The sequence below is a fragment of the Gossypium hirsutum genome, unplaced genomic scaffold, assembly GCF_007990345.1.
Source record: "Gossypium hirsutum isolate 1008001.06 unplaced genomic scaffold, Gossypium_hirsutum_v2.1 scaffold_244, whole genome shotgun sequence".
NCBI lineage: Eukaryota > Viridiplantae > Streptophyta > Magnoliopsida > Malvales > Malvaceae > Gossypium > Gossypium hirsutum.
This window is the reverse complement of record NW_024402906.1, coordinates 14,987-38,818: the sequence shown is the minus strand read 5'-3', so window position 1 is coordinate 38,818 and position 23,832 is coordinate 14,987. Positions and strand designations below refer to the sequence as shown.

General features: G+C 36.4%; 2 protein-coding genes across 2 annotated transcripts; one reads left to right on the top strand and one right to left on the bottom strand.

The window, feature by feature from the left end:
- Positions 1-7,089: 7,089 nt before the first annotated feature.
- Positions 7,090-7,473, top strand: LOC121226518 (uncharacterized). The gene has a single exon (XM_041110388.1). It carries the CDS (start codon positions 7,135-7,137, stop codon positions 7,345-7,347), a length of 213 nt encoding a protein of 70 aa, XP_040966322.1. The 5' UTR covers positions 7,090-7,134; the 3' UTR covers positions 7,348-7,473.
- Positions 7,474-10,187: 2,714 nt separating this feature from the next.
- On the bottom strand, positions 10,188-10,547 carry LOC121226519 (uncharacterized). The gene has a single exon (XM_041110389.1). It carries the CDS (start codon positions 10,545-10,547, stop codon positions 10,188-10,190), a length of 360 nt encoding a protein of 119 aa, XP_040966323.1.
- Between the last annotated feature and the right edge of the window lie 13,285 nt (positions 10,548-23,832).

The window sequence follows — 23,832 nt, the reverse complement described above, 5'->3', positions numbered from 1 at the left end:
GTTGAATTTAGATGGATCTGATTCATGGTTATTATCCGAGGCTTGTACAGAAGAACTACGAAGCTACATGAAAATTTGCCTATTCATTCAGAGAGTAATGACTAACTGTAATTTGATTCAATGTTATTGGAGATGTGCTTTGATTATTTGGTGATCTTTGATTTACTTGATTTAGTCTCTATAAACAATGAGTCCGGGTTTATTCATTATATCATGGGAACTTAGAAGCTTTGAATTTAAGAACAATGGGAGTTGAGTCCGTAGTTTCAGATCAATGAGAATTAAAGAGCGTATGGAGCACGTTGAGCGAAGGTACTTTGTATCGTGATGAGTGAGAATCTAGTGAAGACCTTTTTGTAAATTTTGCGACGAAACTCTAATGAGGGAGAGTTGTAACCCCTGATTTTGCCTGTCGGAACAGCATTTCGAACCAAAATTCGATGAGAAAATTTTATTTTTACTATATTTTATGCTACGATTAAGGATATTCATGAAATTTCGTTCGAAAATTTTGACGTTCGGGCACTTAATTAGTCAAAAGGACTAAATCGTAAAAAGTGCAAAAGTTGAGTTCTACATACTAGAGGTATCCAACTGTCATGAAATTTTAAATTGAGGGTCCTTAAATGGTAATTAGACCATTGGTTAATTTCTGGAAAAAAAATAGACGTGAAAAGGGTGTAATAAAATAATTTTAAGTTAGGGGTATTTTGGTAAACTAAAAATTAAAAGAATTTAAAAGGGAAATAGGCCAAATTAGCTATCATCTTCTTCATTCAACCGTTTCTACCAGCAGCAACCATGGTTGAGGTTTGTTCAAACTCCCAAGTTCGATTGTAACTGCTCCTTAGCCTCGTTTTTAAAGTTCTTTACATTTTTGAAATCCCGATAATTTGGTTAAGCTTATTCTATCAATAATTTAACCTAGGATTTATATTTGGAAAAAAACCCATAGGTGAATTTTTTTATTTTGATGTTTTATGGTAGAATATGAAGCCTGAAATTGTGTTAAACAACTTTTACTAAGCGATTTTACGTGAACAGTAAAACTACTAATGGTAAAATACCTAATGTTCATGAGTACATGTTGAGGGAATTTGATGTGCTATAGAAGAAAAATATCAGCTGTCATAAAAGGAAATAGGATAAGTTTTACAAGCCTAAGGGCAAAAATGTAATTTGACAAAGTTTAGGGGCAAAATTGTAATTTCCAAAATATGATTTGGGTTAATTTGAATAATGTGAGCCTAATTAGGCATATTTGAAATGATAGAGCCAGAAAAATCGAAAATTCGGGCTAAATAAAAAAATATCAGGTTGTGGACAAAATGGTAAAAATGGCCATTTTCACATACGAGGTAAGTTCATATGATTTTTAATAATGCAATGTGTAATTTAAAGTTATTGCCTTGATATTAAATGAGATGTAAGTTCATGTGTAATGTGGTAACATAATTGTTATTTTAAGTAATTTAATGTTATTTATATGATATGATGATTATTATTATGAATATATGCTTTGTGATATTATTTAGAAATATGCAATTATGTGAGCAATTCGATAAATATGAAATGCTACCAAGTATCGGTTCCAACACTCCGTGAAGACGGCAAAGATGTGTGATTGAGGAAAATCTCATTTGAACCTTGGGAATAGATTAGGATACAAGTGACATGTCACTATGATATTTGAGTTCCAACTCATTGAGTTGAGTTCGAGTTCGTGAGATGTAACTAGGCATCCGAACTCGTTGAGTTGAGTCCAAGTTAACTTATGGGTCGGTTACATGGTAGCTTGGCTACACATATATTCCGCAGGCTATTGAGTTTGTCTAGCTGTGGGCATGGCACTTATGTGCATGCATTCCGTGTATCCGATTATATTCCAAGTGTTCAACGGGTAATTTGGCGAAGTATTCGTTGATGATCCTAATGAGATAAGCCATTGGCGAGTATGTCTTTGAGTTATGTTACAAGTTGTACAGGTATGTACACTAAACTTATGTGTGATGCCTTGACATGTGATGATCTATGATGTATATAGTATTTCGTGAATATTATGAAAATGACATGATTTGGAATAAGTCCTTGATACTTGATGACATTGAGATATGGATTATGCTTATGAAGCATAATTATGTGTTCTTACCATTATGAATGAAATGGTATTGTATGGATTTTGTGAATAATAGTAATGAATGAGTAAATTTAGCCTTGGCAGTTTTGGGTTACTACAGTGGTGCAACTTTGGAAATTCACCATAAATGTGGAAATTAAATTAGGGGTCAATAAAATATGAGGTTAAAGGCCAATGAGTCTAGTTTCACATAGAAGAAACGGTATATGCAATTGAAATTTATATTATGAGATATTTAAATTGTTGTGAGACAAAGTCTGAATGAATTGGTACTCCCATATTTTGAAGTGAGAAAATAATTAAAAAACATATAAAAATAATTATAGGTTGTAATTTATATTTTAAAATCCTTAATGAGTCGATTCTCTAGAAAGATAGATGAGAGCATTATCCAAATTTTGTACTATGGGAAAATTAATTTTTAGTGAAGAAAGCTCAGAACTGTTGGAGAGCAAAACAGGGGAAACTATAATGATAAACTGTACTAGTTTTTTAAACCAAAAATTCTGGAAATTTTATGGGTGAAAGGTATATGAGTCTATTTTCAAGGAAAATTAACAAAACTTAATTTGGAGTCTTGTAGCTCTAGATATAAATGAATTAGTAACTATAACTTAGTAAAATAGGTTAACCTGAACAAGAGTAAATTGTACAATTATGATGTTTTACCTTAAAAAATCATGTGGGTAATTGCTTATTAACCCTCGGTTTGGTCCCGAACCGCCTCAATTGTATGTTTTGGGCCTCCTAAGCCCAAATAAGGGACAAATTGCATAAGAAATGAAAAGTCTTAAATTGATCAAAATTTTATGGCCCGATTTCCTAAAATTGGTTGAGTTTAAGTCCGGTAGCACCTCAACACTGTCCTGGCGTTGGATACGGCCGAAGGGTGTTACATTTACTTCGAGGTTTTGGAAGAAACTGCAAGATGCACTAGGCACAAAACTACATTTTAGTACTGTATTTCACCAGCAGACAGATGGTCAATCCGAATGAGTTATACAGATACTCGAGGATATGTTGAAATGTTGCATTCTTGAGTTCAAAGGCACGTGGGAAAGGTATTTTCCGTTGATTGAATTTGTGTTTAACAACAGTTTTCATTGAGTATTAAATGGCACCGTACAAAGCTTATACGGTCGAAAATGTTGAAACCTTTGTATTGGACCTAACTAAGTTAGAATAAGATTCACAGGGTTGATCTAATTAAAGAGACCGAACAAAAAGTGAAAGTAATTCGTGATAGTCTGGAAGCAGCTTCAGATCGACAGAATCTTACGCAGATTTGAAACGAAAAGATATTGAGTTTTAGATTGGGATAGAGTGTTTCTGAAAGTATTTTTGTGGAAGAAAATACTTCGATTTGGTCGTAAAGGCAAATTAAGTACGAGATTCATCAGGCTGTACGAGATTATCGAGCGAGTTGGACTAGTTGCTTATCGGCTAGCATTACCATCTGAGTTAGAAACGATTCACAATGTATTTCACGTATCGTTGCTAAGAAATCTAATCCTCCACATGTTATTTCCCCGACCAAAGTTGAGATTTAATTAGATTTATCGTACAGCGAGGAACCGATTCGAATTCTAGCTCGTGAGATCAAAGAGCTGAGAAATAAAATAATAGCGTTAGTAAAAGTATTATAGAATTGACACGGGGTTGAAGAAGCTATGTGGAACCCGAGGATGCTACGAGAAAGTAATATCCAAACCTATTCGTTGGTAAGATTTTCGGGGACGAAATCCCTAAGGGAGGAGAGTTGTAACAACCCAATTTTAGCTAAATTAGAATAGTAGTTTCAGGACCACAATTTGAGGTCGTAAATTTATTTTTGGTGTTTACACATGTGATTATATATGTGTGAAATTTCGTGAAATAATTTTACCGTTTAATAACTCAATTTGAGAAAAATGACTAAATCACGTAAAATGCAAAGTTGCATGCTATATGTTAAAAGTGCTTATTTGTTATGGCTAATTAAATGAAAGGTCCTTATAATGTAATTAGACCATTGATAATGGAATATGAGATAAATGGTCATCCATTATAAGTTTGATTAATGTTTTAATTAATGGCATTTTAGTATTGTGTAAATAAAGGTTAATTAAATAAAGCTAAAGCCAAATTTAGTCCATCTTTTTCTTCCTTAACCGAATAGAAAGAAAGAAAAGAGACTTTGGAAGCATTTTAAGGTTCAGCAACTTGGTAGCTTAATTAAGATCAAGAACGAAATAATTCAGATTTAGATATGGGAAAATCGAAGGTTAACGAGTAATCGATCCGATACGTCAATATCGAGTATGAGGTAAGTTTGTATGTGATAAACATTGTTACAATTATATTTTTAATGCTTTATAATGCATAAATTGTATATATGCAACTACGACTGTGCATGATGACAAATCTACTATATTTGGCACTTAGTGTGCATTTCGCGATAGCTTCGGCTATATACACACTTAGTGTGCAATTAGAATAGCTTCGATTTTATGTGGCACTAAGTGTCTGATACCAAGTGAGTTTCAGTTTAATGTGATGGTACTAAGTGCACGATATCGATATAGCTTCAGCTTATCGTTTATGCACTAAGTGTGCGAGTTCTTTGAGTATTGAAAGATTTCTAGATGGTTTAACGTATTCAACAATAAGGTGAAATGAAATAAATAAATATGGAAAAGTACAGGTACGTACAAAACCTATAGTAGTTGAAACTATGTGTATGAAGCTTGAAGGATTTGTAAGTATATGATAAATGGTCATGGATTAGAATCGAATGATGATATGAGACTTACTAAGTGTTTATTAATTGATGATTTGTATATAATGAACTGTTGAGTACTTAAATAGTACAAACTTACTGAGCTATGAAGCTTACTCTGTGTTATTTGTCTTTATTTTATAGAGTATCAAAGCTAGCTCGAACATCAAAGATCATCGAGAACCATCATCACACTATCGACTACTTGTTGGTATTTTTGGATGCTTGTAATATGGTATATGGCATGTATAGGCTAGTGAGTTGAAGATATGTTTTGAATTATGATTTAAGTCATGAGATTTGGCTTACGTATAGCTTGAAAATGTTGGTATGTATTTGGTCATTTAAGTTGGCCTAAATGTTGTGCATAATGCCTTACATATATTGACTTGTTTTGGGTATGTTGGCCTTAGTTGTTGATATAGTTTAATGATGTGTTTTGTGATATGAAATAGATGAAATATGATGAATTAATGTATATGGAACTTATGCAAGTTATGATGATTTTGGCATAATGATTTGGCATGTTTTGAATGTGGAATTGAGTAGTTAAAATGGTTGATGATAGATGGTATTATATGTGTGTGAATTGGTATGTTTGGGCTGCCTATAAGTGTATAGAAATGATTCCAATTGGTTGCTATGTGTGCATGAGTGAAGGGTGGCAATTGGCTTTGCAAATGGAAATTTTTGTCCACATAGGTAGAGACACGATCGTGTGCCTCAACTGTGTGTGACACACGGCTATGTTACACAGTCGTATGCCCTCTAGGGTACCCTTTCGAATTAAGGCAATATACCTTACATTTTGACACAACCTAGACACCCGGGCGTGTCTATTGGCCGTGTGTGGCACACAGGCTGGCACTTGGGCGTGTGGCTGGCTGTGTGACCTAAATCAGTAACCTCCCTAGTTTTTCCACGGCCATGGCAGACGATTGTGTCCTCGGTCGTGTGGTACAGTCAGTATGTATGCCCTGTTTTCACACAGCCTGTTATCCAAGCTGTTATTGTCCAATTTGGTACCTAAATTTGTCAAATGTTATACAATTTACCCCAACACTAATGATGTTAGCTTTTTTACGAGTGGACAAATATAGCTAATGTATAACCATAATGTGACAAATAGCATGTAAATTAATGAAAAAAAAAACAATTACATTTATTTGAAGTTTCATTTGTTTTGTTAAATAATATGCTCAAATTGTACTTTTCAGTGAGTTGAGATTACATTGATGATTCATGACAAGAATGATTCAAGAAGGATCAACTGCTTAAAGCATGACTTGATTTTCACAAAGCCCTAAATGCCCCAATATTATCATCTGTATCAAAGGAATTTTGTGAAAAAATTGTGCTTTGAACTATGTTTAACAAATTGATATTGAAAAAGAAAACAAGAAGATTTTTAAAAAAATCAAATAAAAAAATTCATTGTGTTCAATTTAAAATAAATTAAGATAAATTAAATTAAACTAAATTAAAAGTAATTGAATATTTAAAATACAAAAGAAGAAATTTCATGTCATATGCCATATTGATTATTTTTGCTGCTTCATAAAAAATATAATTGTTAGTATAACGGGGTAAATTATATAACGTTTGACAAGTTTGACAAGTTTATATAGCAAATTTGACAAACAAAAAATTTAGATACTATATTTGAAAAAGCTATCAAGTTCAAATTCCAAATTAGATTTAAAAAATAGGTACTAAACTAGAAAAATATTCAATTCAAATAACAAATTAGACAAAAAAATTTAAATATTAAATTCAATTATTAAATATTACATTAAACCTATAAAAATATAGTAAATACAGCTGCTTGTCCTTTTAATTAAATTTTTTAAAACATGACATCACATGATTAACCATTTTAATTTTTTTTAAACATGTGGTAGCACATAACTTACTGTTGTGTAATGGTTTTCTTTACGCTTATTCAAGCAAGCAACAGGGTTTGATGCCAAAATAGGCCGTCCAAGGGCTTCTTCCAATCAAAACAGCGTCGACTCCAAGTTCCTCTTCCGGTCATGAACCTTTCCTTTGTCTTCTGCTTCTCTCTTTGTCCTTAAATTCATTTCCCTTTGTCCTTCTCCACCTGTCTCTCTCTCTCTGCTTCCTCCTTTTTATCGTGGTTGACTTGGCCTTCTTAAGCAAAAATTTGCTATAAAACCTTCATGCATTCTCAACTCCACCCCATAAATTTCAAAACTGTTGAAGAAACAAAAGGAGAGCAATGTCGGGTGATTGGGGGCCTGTGTTAGTGGCAACGGTGCTGTTCGTGTTGTGCACACCAGGGTTGCTTTGTCAGTTGCCTGGAAACAAAAGGCCAGTGGAATTTGCAAACTTTCAGACCAGCCCCATCTCCATTTTTATTCACACAATCATATTCTTTGGCCTAGTCACCATCTTTGTGATAGCTATTGGAATTCACATCTACTCAGGCTAGAGCAGATAAGAGTAGGCAACGCTATCATGCTCCATTCCATGTTTATTCCTTACAAATTGTAGGTTTTCAGATAAAACTGTTCTAGTTTTTTTTCAAAATCTCAACATCTTTGGTGATTTACGTTTATTTATATCGTCTATATATATTTGATGTATGGATATGGTGAATCAGTGAAATGGTAGAACAAAGCAAATTACACACAGTTTTTACTTTCATGGAGGTTGCCATTGGTAGAATAAAGCAACGAGTTCTTGGCAGAAAATTCTGGAAACACCCCATGCTTGCTTAACTTCTAAAAGAGAAAACACAACTTTTTTCCCAATTTGGGCTTCAACAACTTCCAACACAAAACAAGGTTAATGGAATCCAGTATACAAAGCAAAAACGGCATGAAAATAAACTGTCGAATGTCTCTTTAAAGGAACATAAGAACAAACTGTTTTAGCTTCAGGACAGCCTCAAAGATGTAAAAAACAAAGGATATGTCCACGCAAATAAGAAAACTCCCACCGAGAAATTTTACAAGAAAATAAAAAAGTAGAGAAGAATATTATGTAATGGAGAGTTACAAGGGACATGACATGTTCCTTAAAAGCAACGAACGACCTCCGAACCTTAGGCAACATTGAAACGACGCTAACAAAGCGGTAAATGATGACCAAACCAAAGAACCAAGGAGAATAAACGGCATTAAAGCCAAAGAGATCTTCAAAACTAAATAATTACAAAATAAGGGCTAATTGTGCCAAACAACCTCAAATATTGTCTAAACTGTAAATTAAGATCTAAATTTCAAATATTTTAATTGAATCTTTAAAGTATAATGTATCAATTAGATCCTTTGTTGACCAATATGCCAATTTTTAAGTTTTAAATATCACTTAGAATAAACATCTAAATTAAATTGTAATCAAATGCACACTTCCCACGTGGAAAGCTTGGGCACATGGTGCGAATAAAATTTAAACACACCATATACAAACCACGTCATCTCGAGTATGAAGGTCAAGTTGCTCAATCTGGTAGAGTGCGAAGGTCGGTTAAGCAAGGAATTCTACAAAATTAAATCTAGGAATGTTAAATATCTTAATTAGCAGATCTTGGATAAAAAAGAAAAGAGAGAGGAAGGAAATGTAAAAATAGGTTTCTGAAGCCTAAGTCAGTTGGGGGCAATTTTGCGAATGAGTCCTTTTCTGATTTAGATTTCCAAAATCGAAACAAAAAATTTCGAGATGAGGCTTTGGATACGTTGGAACTCGGGAAAAAATGGGTCTTAGAATTATTGGAAATGAAGAAGATGCGGTTAAGGATTTGATGGATATTGAAGATAATATATTAAGGTTGGACATATAGGTAGGATGTTCTTGATAGTTCCATTTCCTTTTGGTTTTGTCTTTTCCTGTTTATGGGTCTTGCTCTTTGAGTTTGGAGTGTTGGGTTCTTATCTTTACGAGGGTGCGTAGTCTCGGTATTGGCTTGGAGATTTTACTGAAGGTATTTTGCAGTTTCTGCATGGTCCAGATGTGATGATTGTTGAGTGTGGCATCGTGAGAGTTTCTTTTGTCTTTTGTTCAACTTCGAGACTTGATTGTATTGGTCTGTCATTTGACCACTTTTTGTGGTTGTCCATGTTTATGTTTCCTTTATGATACCTGCCTTGTTGTTGAGTGTGGTTTAGCAGTTGGTTTCGAGATTGATCTCGTGTTGTAGGGGTGTTCTCTTTGTTTAGCTCTTGTACGGTTTTTGTGCCTCCTGTGGGTAATTTAACCCTTCGTCGTATCCCTGTTTAGGGCTCTTTCATGAATATTAATTTTCGGGCTTAGCAAAAAAAAAAAATGGCACTGAAGTTTACAAATTGAGCAAATAAATTTAGAGAGAGTCGTAGAGGACCCATATGAATTCTATGAGCATTAAAAACCCTTGCCACATGCTAATGTCCCGGGCGTGCACAAAAGCAAGGTAAGAAATGAACTAACTTAGCATTTGATTCCTTAAAAAAAACTTACCATTTGATATTAAGAGCATTGCGTTTATTATTAAAACTAATATATATAAGGGTAGTCAAGAAATGCATTTTATATCAAAAGCAAAGTAAATCAAATAAAATTACACTCATGAATATTGAATTGATATTAAATTAATTTGTTTAAAATGGAAAGAAATTTTGTAATAGAAGCAAGGTCAGACGAGTAAATTTTTGTTTTGGATAAAATGTATACAATGGTTACAATAATTATTTATTCGCTCCACTCTACTCATTATATATATAATTATATAAATTATCATTTTAAATTATATATATAATTATATAAAATTATCATTTTACGTTTATATATAACTATTAAAAAGATAAATATATAAAAATTGTATATAGAGAAACTCTTATGTTTTATATTGAAATTTTATGAAAATTTATGTTTACATATTTACATGTCTTTAAGAAAATTTTAAAATTTGAAATATTTAGTAAAAATCAAATTAAGATAAAATAAGGTGCATCAAAATAGATATATTCAACATCCATATAAATACTAAATTACATATTCATGATAAATCAGAGTGAGTCGTGAAGCAAAATATATTAGTTGTGAATTTTGCAAGATGTTTCCTGGGTTGGCTTACATGCACATGGATAAAACAATTCTATTTAGGCTTAATTCTGCATAAAAAAATTACGGCTACAATATCGGTAAAACACCTCCCTGTTCTTTATATACACGAAATGAAAATCATGGAGGATCCAGCAAAAGGCCAAGGAGTTTTTTATTGCTAGTACTGGAAGTTAATTCAGCACAAAAACTAAGTAAGAGCTTCATCAACAACGTTTTATCTAGTTTTGTCTAGTGAGTTTCTTGGAGCATAACTTGTTCAGAGTTTCTTTCAAGCTTGAAACGTTCTTGAACGGAAGAGATGTAAGTTGAAGCTTTGATATCAACAGCTTCATCACCAGCAAATCCGAAGAAGGTGTCGATTTGGCTTAAATTTTCTCGCTTCTTATCAGCTGCTGGTACGAAAAACGAAACCTGCTTCGGTTGCGAAATTTTGTAGTCGTGGAAGCTGACCGAAGCTGTCGTAGAAGAAGCCTGGTTTGGTTTTACCTTAGTGGTGTACGGCATCGCCGATAAAGCTGGTTTCGCGGCTCTGTAGAACGGCGTCAGCTTTGACTTGATGAACCCTCGGTGCTTCCGGTTGGACTCCATTTTGCTATTTGATTTAATATCAACTATGCAAATGGTGCGCAGTATGGCAACCCATAGGGTGGCTATATATAATAGGTGGAAATTGAGTGGGTTCACTTCAAAAGTGATTTTGGGGTTCTTATGGGTTTTTATTCTAATTTTGTTTTTATCATTAGATTTTCTGAATTTGGATTTTTTTACTCAATTTTTTTAAAGTTTATATTTTTTATATTTGATTTTTTCTTAACAAGTAATTTTTGGATTTTCATTGTCAATGACAAACATGCGAATTAAAATATTCTCAATCATTGAACTAAAATGAATGTTTTTAAGCTTTAAATTTATAATTTATCCTATCTAATTAAAATAAAATACTTATTACTAAATTTTATTTTACCTTGCAAATAAGGATATAAATTAAGTTTCCCGTATAAAAGAAAGGATTTCCAAGGCTTTTTTTACTTCTATAATAAAAAACCAAAATGGTATCCCACTACCTTTATTTACGAAAATTGTATGATAGAGGTGGCGGAGAGGTAGCACCACCATTGATTTCGATAGTCAATCATTTGACCGTTTAATAAATATATATTTTTTAAGGCTGGAGTGTTGTGGATAGGCGGCACCAATATACTACTCCTATACACGGGTAAAATGGGTTAAACTACAGGTAACAGTGGGTGAAGGGTGTCTGATAGGCGGCACCTAAGTGAAGGCTTCCTGAAAGGCAGCACCAATGGAGGCTTTGTCATAGGTGGCACCCTGTGGAGGGTTTGTTATAGGCCACACCAATTCTTATTTAACTAGTATTTTTTAACGGTTTAGAAGACAAGAATAGAAGAGGAAAAAATTATGTAGAAAAAGAGAAAAAGAGAAGAATTCGTAATGTCAGTAGATATTAATTTTACTTTTTGTGGCAATATATATATTTTTAAAATTGCATATTTAGATTTTTTTTATAGATTTAGTGAATATGGATAATCAATTTTTCTGCATTCGTTTATTTCAATAGAGTAATTTTGATAACAACAGTTAGATGTATATTTAAATGTCACCAACAAATAACAATGAAATTTAATAAAAATGTCTCGGTTGATGATATGAAGGAAAGGATCAGTGCAACAATGGTTAGACATTGTAGGAGGAGGATCTCAAAACTATTCTACAAATTTCCAGTTTCAATAAATCCCATCAAATTCACCGAGATGGAATTAGTAGATGATGAAGACGTGGAAATAATGGTTGCTCTTTTTTGGGGATCAGAGTCACTAAATTGATCTGATTCAGTTGTTTGCTGAGTTAGCTGATGTGGAGCCTGTAACACCCCAAACCCGAGACCGTCACCGGAGTCGAATACGAGGTGTTGACAGACTTTTAAAAATTTTCCAGACACTATCCAGTCTGTGTACTAGTCGCTTCAAAAATCACATCTTGAGTTTTACAACTCGAAAATCAGTTTTGTGATTTTTCCCTGAAACTAGACTCATGTCCCCACCTATGTATTTTTTTCTAGAATTTTTGGTCGGGCCAATTAGTACAGTTTATTAGTCAAAGTCTCCCATGTTACAGGGATCGACTACCCTGACATTTGCGCATTACGACTTGGATATCTCCTTGTACAGGGATCCAATACTGATGCCGTTTGTTTCTATGGAAACTAGACTCAGAGAGGAATCCATGCATATATGGTATGACCCCTAATTATCTCTGGTCAATTTATAGTGAATTTCCAAAGGCGGAACAGGGAATCCAGAAACTGTTCTGGCCCCGTTCCACAAGAACCCGAATATCTCTTACTGTACTGTTCATATGATTGTTTCGTTACTTCCATATGAAAGTAGGTTCATCAAGGTTCGATTACATAATTTATTCACTATTTAATTCCACTCCTACGAATTTATGTGATTTTTCAATTCTACACCACTGTTGCTGTCAAAATCTGTTTTCAAGGTAAACTTTACCTATTTTGTGGTTACCATGGACCAACTAGGGTTTTGCCATACATAGGTCCACATGTGATCATATTTAGCCATTCCAATGGCTGATCATTAGCCCAACACTTCCATTTCAAACCATAGTCACATCGTGAAACCATATATATATACATACATAAACACAAATGGTCTAATGCCATACTCCACTTTTACAAGCCATTTTCGCATGGCTTTACACACATACATCACAAAAGAACTTAAACAACAGGGGGTAGTCCTATACATGCCATATCCAGAGTTCAACTAAAGAGTACCAAAAGAGCTTGATAGTGTAGATGACTTCGACTTCGCTGATCCCGAATCCGATAGCTAACGAACAAAATCTATAAAACAGAGAGCCAAAGCAACCGGGTAAGCATTTTAAGCTTAGTAAGTCTCAAGTAATGAAATCGGCTTTGACTACAGTATTACATTCACATAGCTAACTAAATCACTTTATTAACACACATTCTCATAATCATACTTACTTCACACTTCATCAACATAGATACACAAGGTATCAACCTTTCTAAAAGCCGAAAATTCGTTAGCCGATCGCACGAATACTATTTAAAACGAACCGACTTTTCCAATGCACATGCAAACATACCTTATCATTCGGGTTGGTCAAGCATATTTATTAAATTAGTTACAGCACAAAACACTCACATTCAAACCCAAGTTTCTTCGGTATTTAACCGAATACAGCCGCAAACACATTTGCCCTCGGGTCTTAACCCGGACATATCAACTCGCATAATTGCCTTCGGGTCTTAGCCCGGATATATCATCTCGCATAATTGCCTTCGGGTCATAGCCCGGATATATCAACTCGCATAATTGCCTTCGGGTCTTAGCCCGGATATATCATCTCGCATAATTGCCTTCGGGTCATAGCCCGGATATATCAACTCGCATAATTGCCTTCGGGTCTTAGCCCGGATATATCATCTCGCATAATTGCCTTCGGGTCATAGCCTGGATATATCAACTCGCATAATTGCCTTCGGGTCTTAGCCCGGATATATCATCTCGCATAATTGCCTTCGGGTCATAGCCCGGATATATCAACTCGCATAATTGCCTTCGGGTCTTAGCCCGGATATATCATCTCGCATAATTGCCTTCGGGTCATAGCCCGGATATATCAACTCGCATAATTGCCTTCGGGTCTTAGCCCGGATATAATCCAATGCTCATGCACACATATATCAATAATCATAACACATCCATATCATTTCTTCGTTACTAAGGCTCAAACACAAAACATTTATTAAACCTTTCAATTTTCGGCTTAGTAGCCACACACAAAGAGCATGATTTCAATTGGCTTTATAAGATAGTCTCTAAGCACATTCGACTATCCGTCATAGTATGACTATTCATTTCAATATAATTCAAGTAGGGTCATTACTCGAAGACTTACCTCAAATGTCGTCGAACGACTTCAACGGCTATTCAATTACTTTTTCCTTCCCTTTATCGGATCTAGTTCCCCTTTGCTCTTGAGCTTAAGTTCAACAAAATTTAAAATAGTCATTAATCGACTATTCAAGTATTATTTTCAGAATAATATATATATTGATCCGACTTTCACACACATAGATTATAGTAGCTTTATAATAATCAATAAATAATTCATCGGCAAACTTTCATTAATGTTTACAACAAAATCACATATTCACTACGAGCTGTTTTCCTGAGCAGTAGTTACTAAATTACTTATAACTGGAGCTACTAAACTCCAAATCACTTGCCGTTAATTTTCCCTGAATATAGACTCGTATATCTTCCATCCATAAAATTTTCAGAATTTTAGGCTTGGCCAATCAATACCAGATTTTTCTTAAAGTTTCCCCTATTTCACTGTTTGACTATTCTGACCACTCCTCACTACGAATCCAATTTCTCACTTTACAGAATTCCAAATGTGTTGTATTTAATCTCATTTGAAACTAGACTCATTAAGGAGTCTAAGCATATAAATTTTATCTTATAATCATTTTTGTACAATTTATAATGATTTTCTAAAAACAGAACAGGGAATCCAGCAGTCATTTTGACTCAGCCCCACAATACTTCAAATATCTCTAGATCGGTAACTCTTTTGTTTCTATAGTTTCTTTTGTAAGAAAATAGACCCTTGAAGCTTTAATGACATAATTCACTCAGCTTCTAATTCAACTCCTACAAATTATGGCGATTTTCGAAAACCACCTTACTACTGCTGTCCCAAGTAGATTATGACCTAATACAACAATCTCATATAGGTTTCTTCTAAGCTAACCATAACCGAACCATTTAGTCAAGCTTAAGGCCGATTCTATTTTGTTCAAATTAAGGTCACACTCCCTTAAAAGAAATTCTAGCCTTCTTAACTTTAATTAGCTACTACCTATTCTTTAAACATTAAATACAATGCAATTAACATTTAAACCTATATACCGAATTTGCTCACACAATAGTCCTTGACCGAAAGTTCTTAGACTCTAGCTACCCTAATGTCATTCCTTGAAACACATCCGAATATCACGTTCAACACCTCCCATCAACAAGTTAAAATTTCCCAAATTCAATTACTAGTGCTTTTATAAAACATAAACAAAAATACATTAAACATCATTTCCCCAAGAATCAATAGCATAACCGAATACATATATTTTTCTTTCTCCTTAAATAGATTCGGCAATCCCATAAACCATATTAACCTTAACTTTCAAGCTAAAACAATTAACAATTTAACACATCCAACCTAACTATCCATCTAATGTCATCAAAACTTCTACTAAAATTTTAAGCTCCTAGGCCGAAATTCAACCCTCATAAATGACCTAATTTCAATCCAAGATTCAAGTAAAATTTAAACCAATCCTCCAAATTATGCATACATTTTCAAGAGTGGCATAAAACATACCTTTTGTATCAAAACACCTTAGCCGAAATTCAACAAGAGTTTTTCTTCTTTCTTTCTTCTAGTTTCGGCAATGGAGAAGTAAGATGAAACACTTTGGTTTCTCCTCCCACTTCTCATTATATTATTTCCTTTAATTTCAATTATTAATTCATTTGTTAATACAAAATTATTTTAATTTTTGAATTAGTGGAGCATATTCTTTCCTTGGCCGGCCACCATGTTTATCATGGGTAAATTGACATGCAAAACCCTCCTTTCAATGCATGTACTATTAGACCATTGTAAATTAACCTCTCACTTTCCAACAAGTTTCATATAAGTCCATATTAATAAATTCACATAAAGATGATCAAATTAATGCATGAGACTTTCACACATGCATTTACTCACATCATAAACACAGAATATAACTTTTAATTATTTATAAGACTCGGTTTAGCAGTCCCGAAACCACTTCCCGACTAGGGTCAGTTTTGGGCTGTCACAACTCTCCCCCACTTAAGAAATTTTCGTCCCCGAAAATCTTACCGGTGAATAGGTTTGGGTATCGTTCTTTCATCGAGCTCTCAGTTTCCCAAGTAGCTTCCTCGATCCCGTGTTTTGAGCCATAACACCTTAACTAACGGAACCCTTCTGTTTCGCAACTCTTTCACTTCACGAGCTAGGATACGAATCGGTTCTTCTTCATAACTCAAGTCAGATTGAATTTCCACTTCCGAGGGATTAATCACATGTGACGGATCGGATCTATAACGTCGTAGCATCGAAACATGAAAAACATTGTGAATCCTTTCAAGTTCAGGGGGTAAAATCAATCTATATGCCACTGAACCAATTCTTTCGGATATTTCATACGGCCCAATGAATCTTGGGCTCAACTTGCCCTTACGGCCGAACCTGAGTATCTTTTTCCAGGGTGAAACCTTAAGGAACACTTTGTCTCCCACCTGATACTCGATGTTTTTCGTTTCAAATCTGCGTACGACTTCTGACGATCCGTGGCTACTTTCAGACTTTCACGGATTACCTTTACTTTCTGTTCAGCATCTTTAATCAAATCAACTCCGAAAATTTTACTTTCACCGAGCTCGGTCCAAAACAAGGTGTACGGCATTTACGACCGTACAAAGCCTCGTAGGGTGCCATCTTAATACTTGACTGAAAACTATTGTTGTAAGCGAATTCAATCAAAGGTAAGTACCGTTCCCATGAACTACTGAACTCGAGGATGCAACATCTCAACATATCCTCAAGTATCTGAATTATCCGCTCGGATTGACCATCTGTTTGTGGATGAAAAGCGGTGCTAAAATGCAGCTTGGTACCCAAAGCTTCTTGCAATTTCTTCCAAAATCGCGAGGTGAATCTCGGATCTCTATCCGACACAATAGAAATCGGTACCCCGTGTAATCTCACAATCTGAGAAACGTACAATTCAGCTAGTTTATCCAATGAAAAATCCGTACGCACGGGGATAAAGTGAGCCGACTTAGTTAGTCTATCGACAACACCCATATCGCATCCTTCTTACTTGCTGACAAAGGCAGTCCGGACACAAAGTCCATTGTGACTCCGATCCCATTTCCACTCGGGTATCATGATCGGCTGGAGTAATCCTGAAGGCACTTGATGTTCCGCTTTCACTTGTTGACATATTAAACATCTCGAAACAAAGTCGGAGATGTCCCGTTTCATACCATGCCACCAAAATTGACGTTTCAAATCGTTGTACATTTTCGTACTCCCCGGGTGAATTGACATTCGGCTACAATGGGCTTCGTTCAGAATCATCGAAATGAGTTCCGAATTCCTTGGAACACACAAACGATTTCTGAACCTCAAACAATCATCGTCATCAATTTGAAACTCTGATCCCTCGTTCGGAAAACACTTAGCCCGTTTTGAACCAATTCATCATCGACTTTCTGAGCTTCACGAATTTGGTGAGTCAATAATGGTTTAGCTTTTAATTCAGCTACTAACCATTGTCTGGTAGAACAGACAAATGCACGTTCATCGCTCGTAAAGCAAACAATGACTTCCGGCTTAAGGCGTCCGCAACCACGTTAGCCTTTCCCGGGTGGTAATCAATGACAAGCTCGTAATCTTTCAACAACTCAAGCCAACGTCTTTGTCGCAGATTCAAGTCTCGTTGAGTCATCAAATATTTGAGACTTTTGTGGTCCGAAAATACATGGCACTTCTCACCAACAGATAATGTCGCCATATTTTTAAAGCAAATACGATGGCAGCTAGTTCGAGATCATGGGTCGGATAATTCCTCTCGTGTGGCTTCAATTGTCTCGACGCATAGGCCACGACTCGACCTTCTTGCATCAATACGCAACCCAACCCAAGTAGGGATGCGTCACTATAAATGACAAACTCTTTACCTGATTCGGGTTGCACCAAAATTGGAGCTTCAGTCAAATGAGTTTTCAGTCGGTCGAAACTTTTCTGACATTTCTCCGTCCACTCGAACCTAACATCCTTTTGAAGTAGCTTCGTCATTGGTGTGGCTATCATCGAGAAACCCTTCACAAATCGTCGGTAATAACCGGCGAGCCCCAAAAAGCTCTGAACTTCAGTAACATTTCTCGGAGGTTTCCAGTCAAGTATGGCTGAAATTTTGTTCGGGTCAACTCGAATACCCGACGCGGATACCACATGACCCAAGAAGCTAACCTCTCTTAACCAGAACTCACACTTACTAACTTAGCATATAACTGCTTATCCCGTAAAATTTGCAACACTAGTCTCAGGTGCTCAGCATGTTCGGTCTCATCTCTTGAATAGACCAAGATGTCATCAATGAACACAACTACGAACCGATCCAAATATGGTCTAAGATCCGATTCATCAAATCCATAAATACTGCCGGGGCATTAGTGAGCCCAAACGGCATCACTAAGAATTCGTAGTGACCGTACCTCGTTCTGAAAGCAGTTTTGGGTACGTCTGAATCTCGAATCCGCAACTGATAATAACCCGATCTCAAATCTATTTTTGAGAACACTGAGCCCCCTTTAGTTGATCAAACAAATCATCGATACGCGGTAATGGATATTTATTCTTTATCGTCACTTTATTCAGTTGACGATAGTCAATGCACAACCTCATGGTTCCGTCCTTCTTTTTTACGAACAATACTGGTGCACCCCAAGGTGAGAAACTTGGCCGAGCGAAACCTCTATCCGTCAATTCTTGCAGCTGAGCTTTCAACTCTTTAACTCGGTTGGTGCCATACGATACGGAGCTATCGAGATCGGCGTAGTCCCAGGTACAAGCTCAATACCAAACTCTACCTCCCGAACAGGTGGTAAACCCGGTAATTCTTCCGGAAAAACATCCGGGTATTCACAAACCACCGGCACAGATTCGGGTTTCTTTTCTAATTCTTTGTCACCAAGTACATACGCAAGGTATGCTTCGCACCCTTTTCTTACATATTTCTGTGCCAACATTGCTGATATTACAGCTGGCATCCCCTCCAAGTCCGCGGACTCAATTCGGACTACTTCGTTATTTGCGCACCTCAAATCAATAGTCTTGCTCTTGCAATTCACAATCGCATCATGCCGGTCAACCAATCCAACCCAAGGATAACATCAAATTCATCAAACAGCAAAAGCATCAAGTCCGCTGGAAAACAGGAACCTCGAATTGCTAGGGGACATTTCTTACACACTTTGTCGACAAGTACATAACGACCCAAGGGATTTGACACCCGAATTAAAACTCAGTAGACTCAATAGGTAAAGTCTTACTGGATGCTAAGGTTTCACATATGTAAGAATGAGTAGAATCGGGGTCAATCAAAGCAATTACATTAGTATCAAAGAGAGTAAAGTACCGGTAATAACATCAGGCGAAGAAGCATCCTCGCGGGCACGTATAGCATATGCTCTAGCAGGTGCACGAGCCTCGGATCTGGTCGTAGCATCTCTAGATCCTCTCTGACCACCACTAGCATTGCCCATATTTCTAGATGGTCTACCTCGAGCAGTGGTAGCACCCGGTTTCCCACTCTGATTTACATTCTGTTCGGACAGCCTCGGGCAATCTTTAATGAAGTGGTCCACTGATCCGCACTTGTAACAGGAGCGGTCATGGAATCTACAACTCCCCAAATGCCATTTACCGCAATGTCGACATTCCGTTCGGCCTCGACGTTCATTCCCAACACTGGCGACTGAAGTGCCTCGTGTACCCACAGGGGGTCGATCACGATCTCGTCTAAAAAGGCCCGAAGTGCTTTTAGACCGGCCCACATCATCTCGAAATTTCTTCGATGCCTGTTGAAGAGACCTTCCCGAGATCTTTTACGAAACTCCCCGGTTCCCACCTCAACTTTTTGTTTTTCATTTCTAAGCTCTTCGGCTTTACAAGCTCGCTCGACAAGTACTACGAACTCTCGTATTTCAAGAATGCCAACGAACATTTTCATATCTTCATTCAGCCCATCTTCGAAGCGTTTACACATGACAGCCTCGGACGAAACACATTCCCGAGCGTATCTACTAAGTCTAACAAATTTTCGCTCGTAATCAGTAACTGACATAGAACCTTGCTTAAGCTCGAGAAATTCCTTCCGTTTTTTATCAACAAATCTCTGACTGATATACTTTTTCCGAAACTCAGTTTGGAAAAACTCCCAAGTTACTTGCTCCCGGGGCACAACAGAAGTCAGAGTACTCCACCAATAGTAGGCAGAATCACGTAGCAAGGAGATAGCACACTTTAGGCATTCATCGGGTGTACAAGATAGCTCATCGAGTACCCGGATAGTGTTGTCCAACCAAAATTCAGCTTGCTCGGCATCGTCGCTATCCGTAGCTTTAAATTAGTAGCCCCATGTTTTCGGATTCGGTCAACTGGGGGCTTATTTGACCTTATTTGGTCAGTTACCGGAGGTATTGTAGGTGCGGGGGTGGTGTTTGTCGGGAATGGAGGTTGTGGAACAGCCGTATTAGTTCGAATGTATTGGTTGAACCAATCATTCATCACGCTATAGAAAGCTTGTCTAGCTTCATCGTTCGGGTTACTCGCATTAGGTTGAGAGTCCACCGGCGCTGTCCCTTGTGCGGGAGCAGGCGCTACACTCTCAAGATCATCAGCTACCGCTCGGTTGGGATCGGGATCCATTACTATAAATAAACACATTTGCAAATGTCAGAAATCACCACACTATCAATTAATCACATAAAATGGCATGTATAGCTAGACCCCAACACATTACGGTAGTCCTAGAATCGACTAAACCGTAGCTCTGATACCACTCAATTGTAACACCCCGAACCCGAGACCGTCACCGGAGTCGAATACGAGGTGTTGACAGACTTTTAAAAATTTTTCCAGACACTGCCCAGTCTGAGTACTAGTCGCTTCAAAAATCATATCTTGAGTTTCACAACTCGAAAATCAGTTTTGTGATTTTTCCCTGAAACTAGACTCATGTCCCCACCAATATTTTTTTTTCTAGAATTTTTGGTCGGGCCAATTAGTACAGTTTATTAGTCAAAGTCTCTCATGTTACAGGGGTCGACTACACTGACCTTTCCCATTACGACTGGGATATCTCTCTGCACAGGGCTTCAATACTAATGCCGTTTGTTTCTATGGAAACTAGACTCAGAGAGGAATCCATACATATATGGTATGACCCCTAATTATCTCTGGTCAATTTATAGTGAATTTCCAAAGGCGGAACAGTGAATCCAGAAACTGTTCTGGCCCTGTTCCACAAGAACCCGAATATCTCTTTCTGTACTGTTCCTATAATTGTTTCGTTACTTCCATATGAAAGTAGATTCATCAAGGTTCGATTACATAATTTATTCACTATTTAATTCCACTCCTACGAATTTATGTGATTTTTCAATTCTACACCACTGTTGCTGTCAAAATCTGTTTTCAAGATAAACTTTACCTATTTTGTGGTTACCATGGACCAACTAGGGTTTTGCCATACATAGGTCCACATGTGATCATATTTAGCCATTCCAATGGCTGATCATTAGCCCAACACTTCCATTTCAATCCATAGTCACATCGTGAAACCATATATATACATACATAAACACAAATGGTCTAATGCCATACTCCACATCTACAAGCCATTTTCGCATGGCTTTACACACATACATCACAAAAGAACTTAAACAACAGGGGGTAGTCCTATACATGCCATATCCAGAGTTCAACTAAAGAGTACCAAAAGAGCTTGATAGTGTAGATGACTTCGACTTCGCTGATCCCGAATCCGATAGCTAACGAACAAAATCTATAAAACAGAGAGCCAAAGCAACCGGGTAAGCATTTTAAGCTTAGTAAGTCTCAAGTAATGAAATCGGCTTTGACTACAGTATTACATTCACATAGCTAACTAAGTCATTTTATTTACACACATTCTCATAATCCTACTTACTTCACACTTCATCAACATATATACACAAGGTATCAACCTTTCTAAAAGCCGAAAATTCGTTAGCCGATCGCACGAATACTATTTAAAACGAATCGACTTTTCCAATGCACATGCAACATACCTTATCGTTCGGGTTGGTCGAGCATATTTATTGAATTAGTTACAGCACAAAACGCTCACATTCAAACCCAAGTTTCTTCGGTATTTAACCGAATACAACCGCAAACACATTTGCCTTCGGGTCTTAACCCGGACATATCAACTTGCATAATTGCCTTCGGGTCTTAGCCCGGATATATCATCTCGCATAATTGCCTTCGGGTCATAGCCCGGACATATTAACTCGCATAATTGCCTTCGGGTCTTAGCCCGGATATATCAACTCGCATAATTGCCTTCGGGTCTTAGCCCGGATATATTAACTCGCATAATTGCCTTCGGGTCTTAGCCCGGATATATCAACTCGCATAATTGCCTTCGGGTCTTAGCCCGGATATATTAACTCGCATAATTGCCTTCGGGTCTTAGCCCGGATATATCAACTCGCATAATTGCCTTCGGGTCTTAGCCCGGATATATTAACTCGCATAATTGCCTTCGGGTCTTAGCCCGGATATATCAACTCGCATAATTGCCTTCGGGTCTTAGCCCGGATATATTAACTCGCATAATTGCCTTCGGGTCTTAGCCCGGATATATTCCAATGCTCATGCACACATATATCAATAATCATAACACATCCATATCATTTCTTCGTTACTAAGGCTCAAACACAAAACATTTATTAAACCTTTCAAATTTCGGCTCAGTAGCCGCACACAAAGAGCATAATTTCAATTGGCTTTATAACATAGTCTCTAAGCACATTCGACTATCCGTCATAGTATGACTATTCATTTCAATATAATTCAAGTAGGGTCATTACTCGAAGACTTACCTCAAATGTCGTCGAACGACTTCAACGGCTATTCAATTACTTTTTCCTTCCCTTTATCGGATCTAGTTCCCCTTTGCTCTTGAGCTTAAGTTCAACAAAATTTAAAATAGTCATTAATCGACTATTCAAGTATTACTTTCAGAATAATATTATATATATTGATCCGACTTTCACACACATAGATTATAGTAAGCTTTATATTAATCAATAAATAATTCATCGGCAAACTTTCATTAATGTTTACAACAAAATCACATATTCACTACGAGCTGTTTTCCTGAGCAGTAGTTACTAAATTACTTATAACTGGAGCTACTAAACTCCAAATCACTTGCCGTTAATTTTCCCTGAATATAGACTCGTATATCTTCCATCCATAAAATTTTCAGAATTTTAGGCTTGGCCAATAAATACCAGATTTTTCTTAAAGTTTCCCCTATTTCACTGTTTGACTATTCTGACCACTCTTCACTACGAATCCAATTTCTCACTTTACAGAATTCCAAATGTGTTGTATTTAATCTCATTTGAAACTAGACTCATTAAGGAGTCTAAGCATATAAATTTTATCTTATAATCATTTTTGTACAATTTATAATGATTTTCTAAAAACAGAACAGGGAATCCAACAGTCCTTTTGACTCAGCCCCACAATACTTCAAATATCTCTAGATCGGCAACTCTTTTGTTTCTATAGTTTCTTTTGTAAGAAAATAGACCCTTGAAGCTTTAATGACATAGTTCACTCAGCTTCTAATTCAGCTCCTACAAATTATGGCGATTTTCGAAAACCACCTTACTACTGCTGTCCCAAGTAGATTATGACCTAATACAACAATCTCATATAGGTTTCTTCTAAGCTAACCATAACCGAACCATTCAGTCAAGCTTAAGGCCGATTCTATTTTGTTCAAATTAAGGTCATACTCCCTTAAAAGAAATTCTAGCCTTCTTAACTTTAATTAGCTACTACCTATTCTTTAAACATTAAGTACAATGCACTTAACATTTAAACCTTTATACCGAATTTGCTCACACAATAGTCCTTGACCGAA

Coding starts and splice junctions, on each gene's coding strand:
- LOC121226518 (XM_041110388.1), top strand. CDS start 7,135: ATGTCGGGTGATTGGGGGCCTGTGTTAGTGGCAACGGTGCTGTTCGTG.
- LOC121226519 (XM_041110389.1), bottom strand. CDS start 10,547: ATGGAGTCCAACCGGAAGCACCGAGGGTTCATCAAGTCAAAGCTGACG.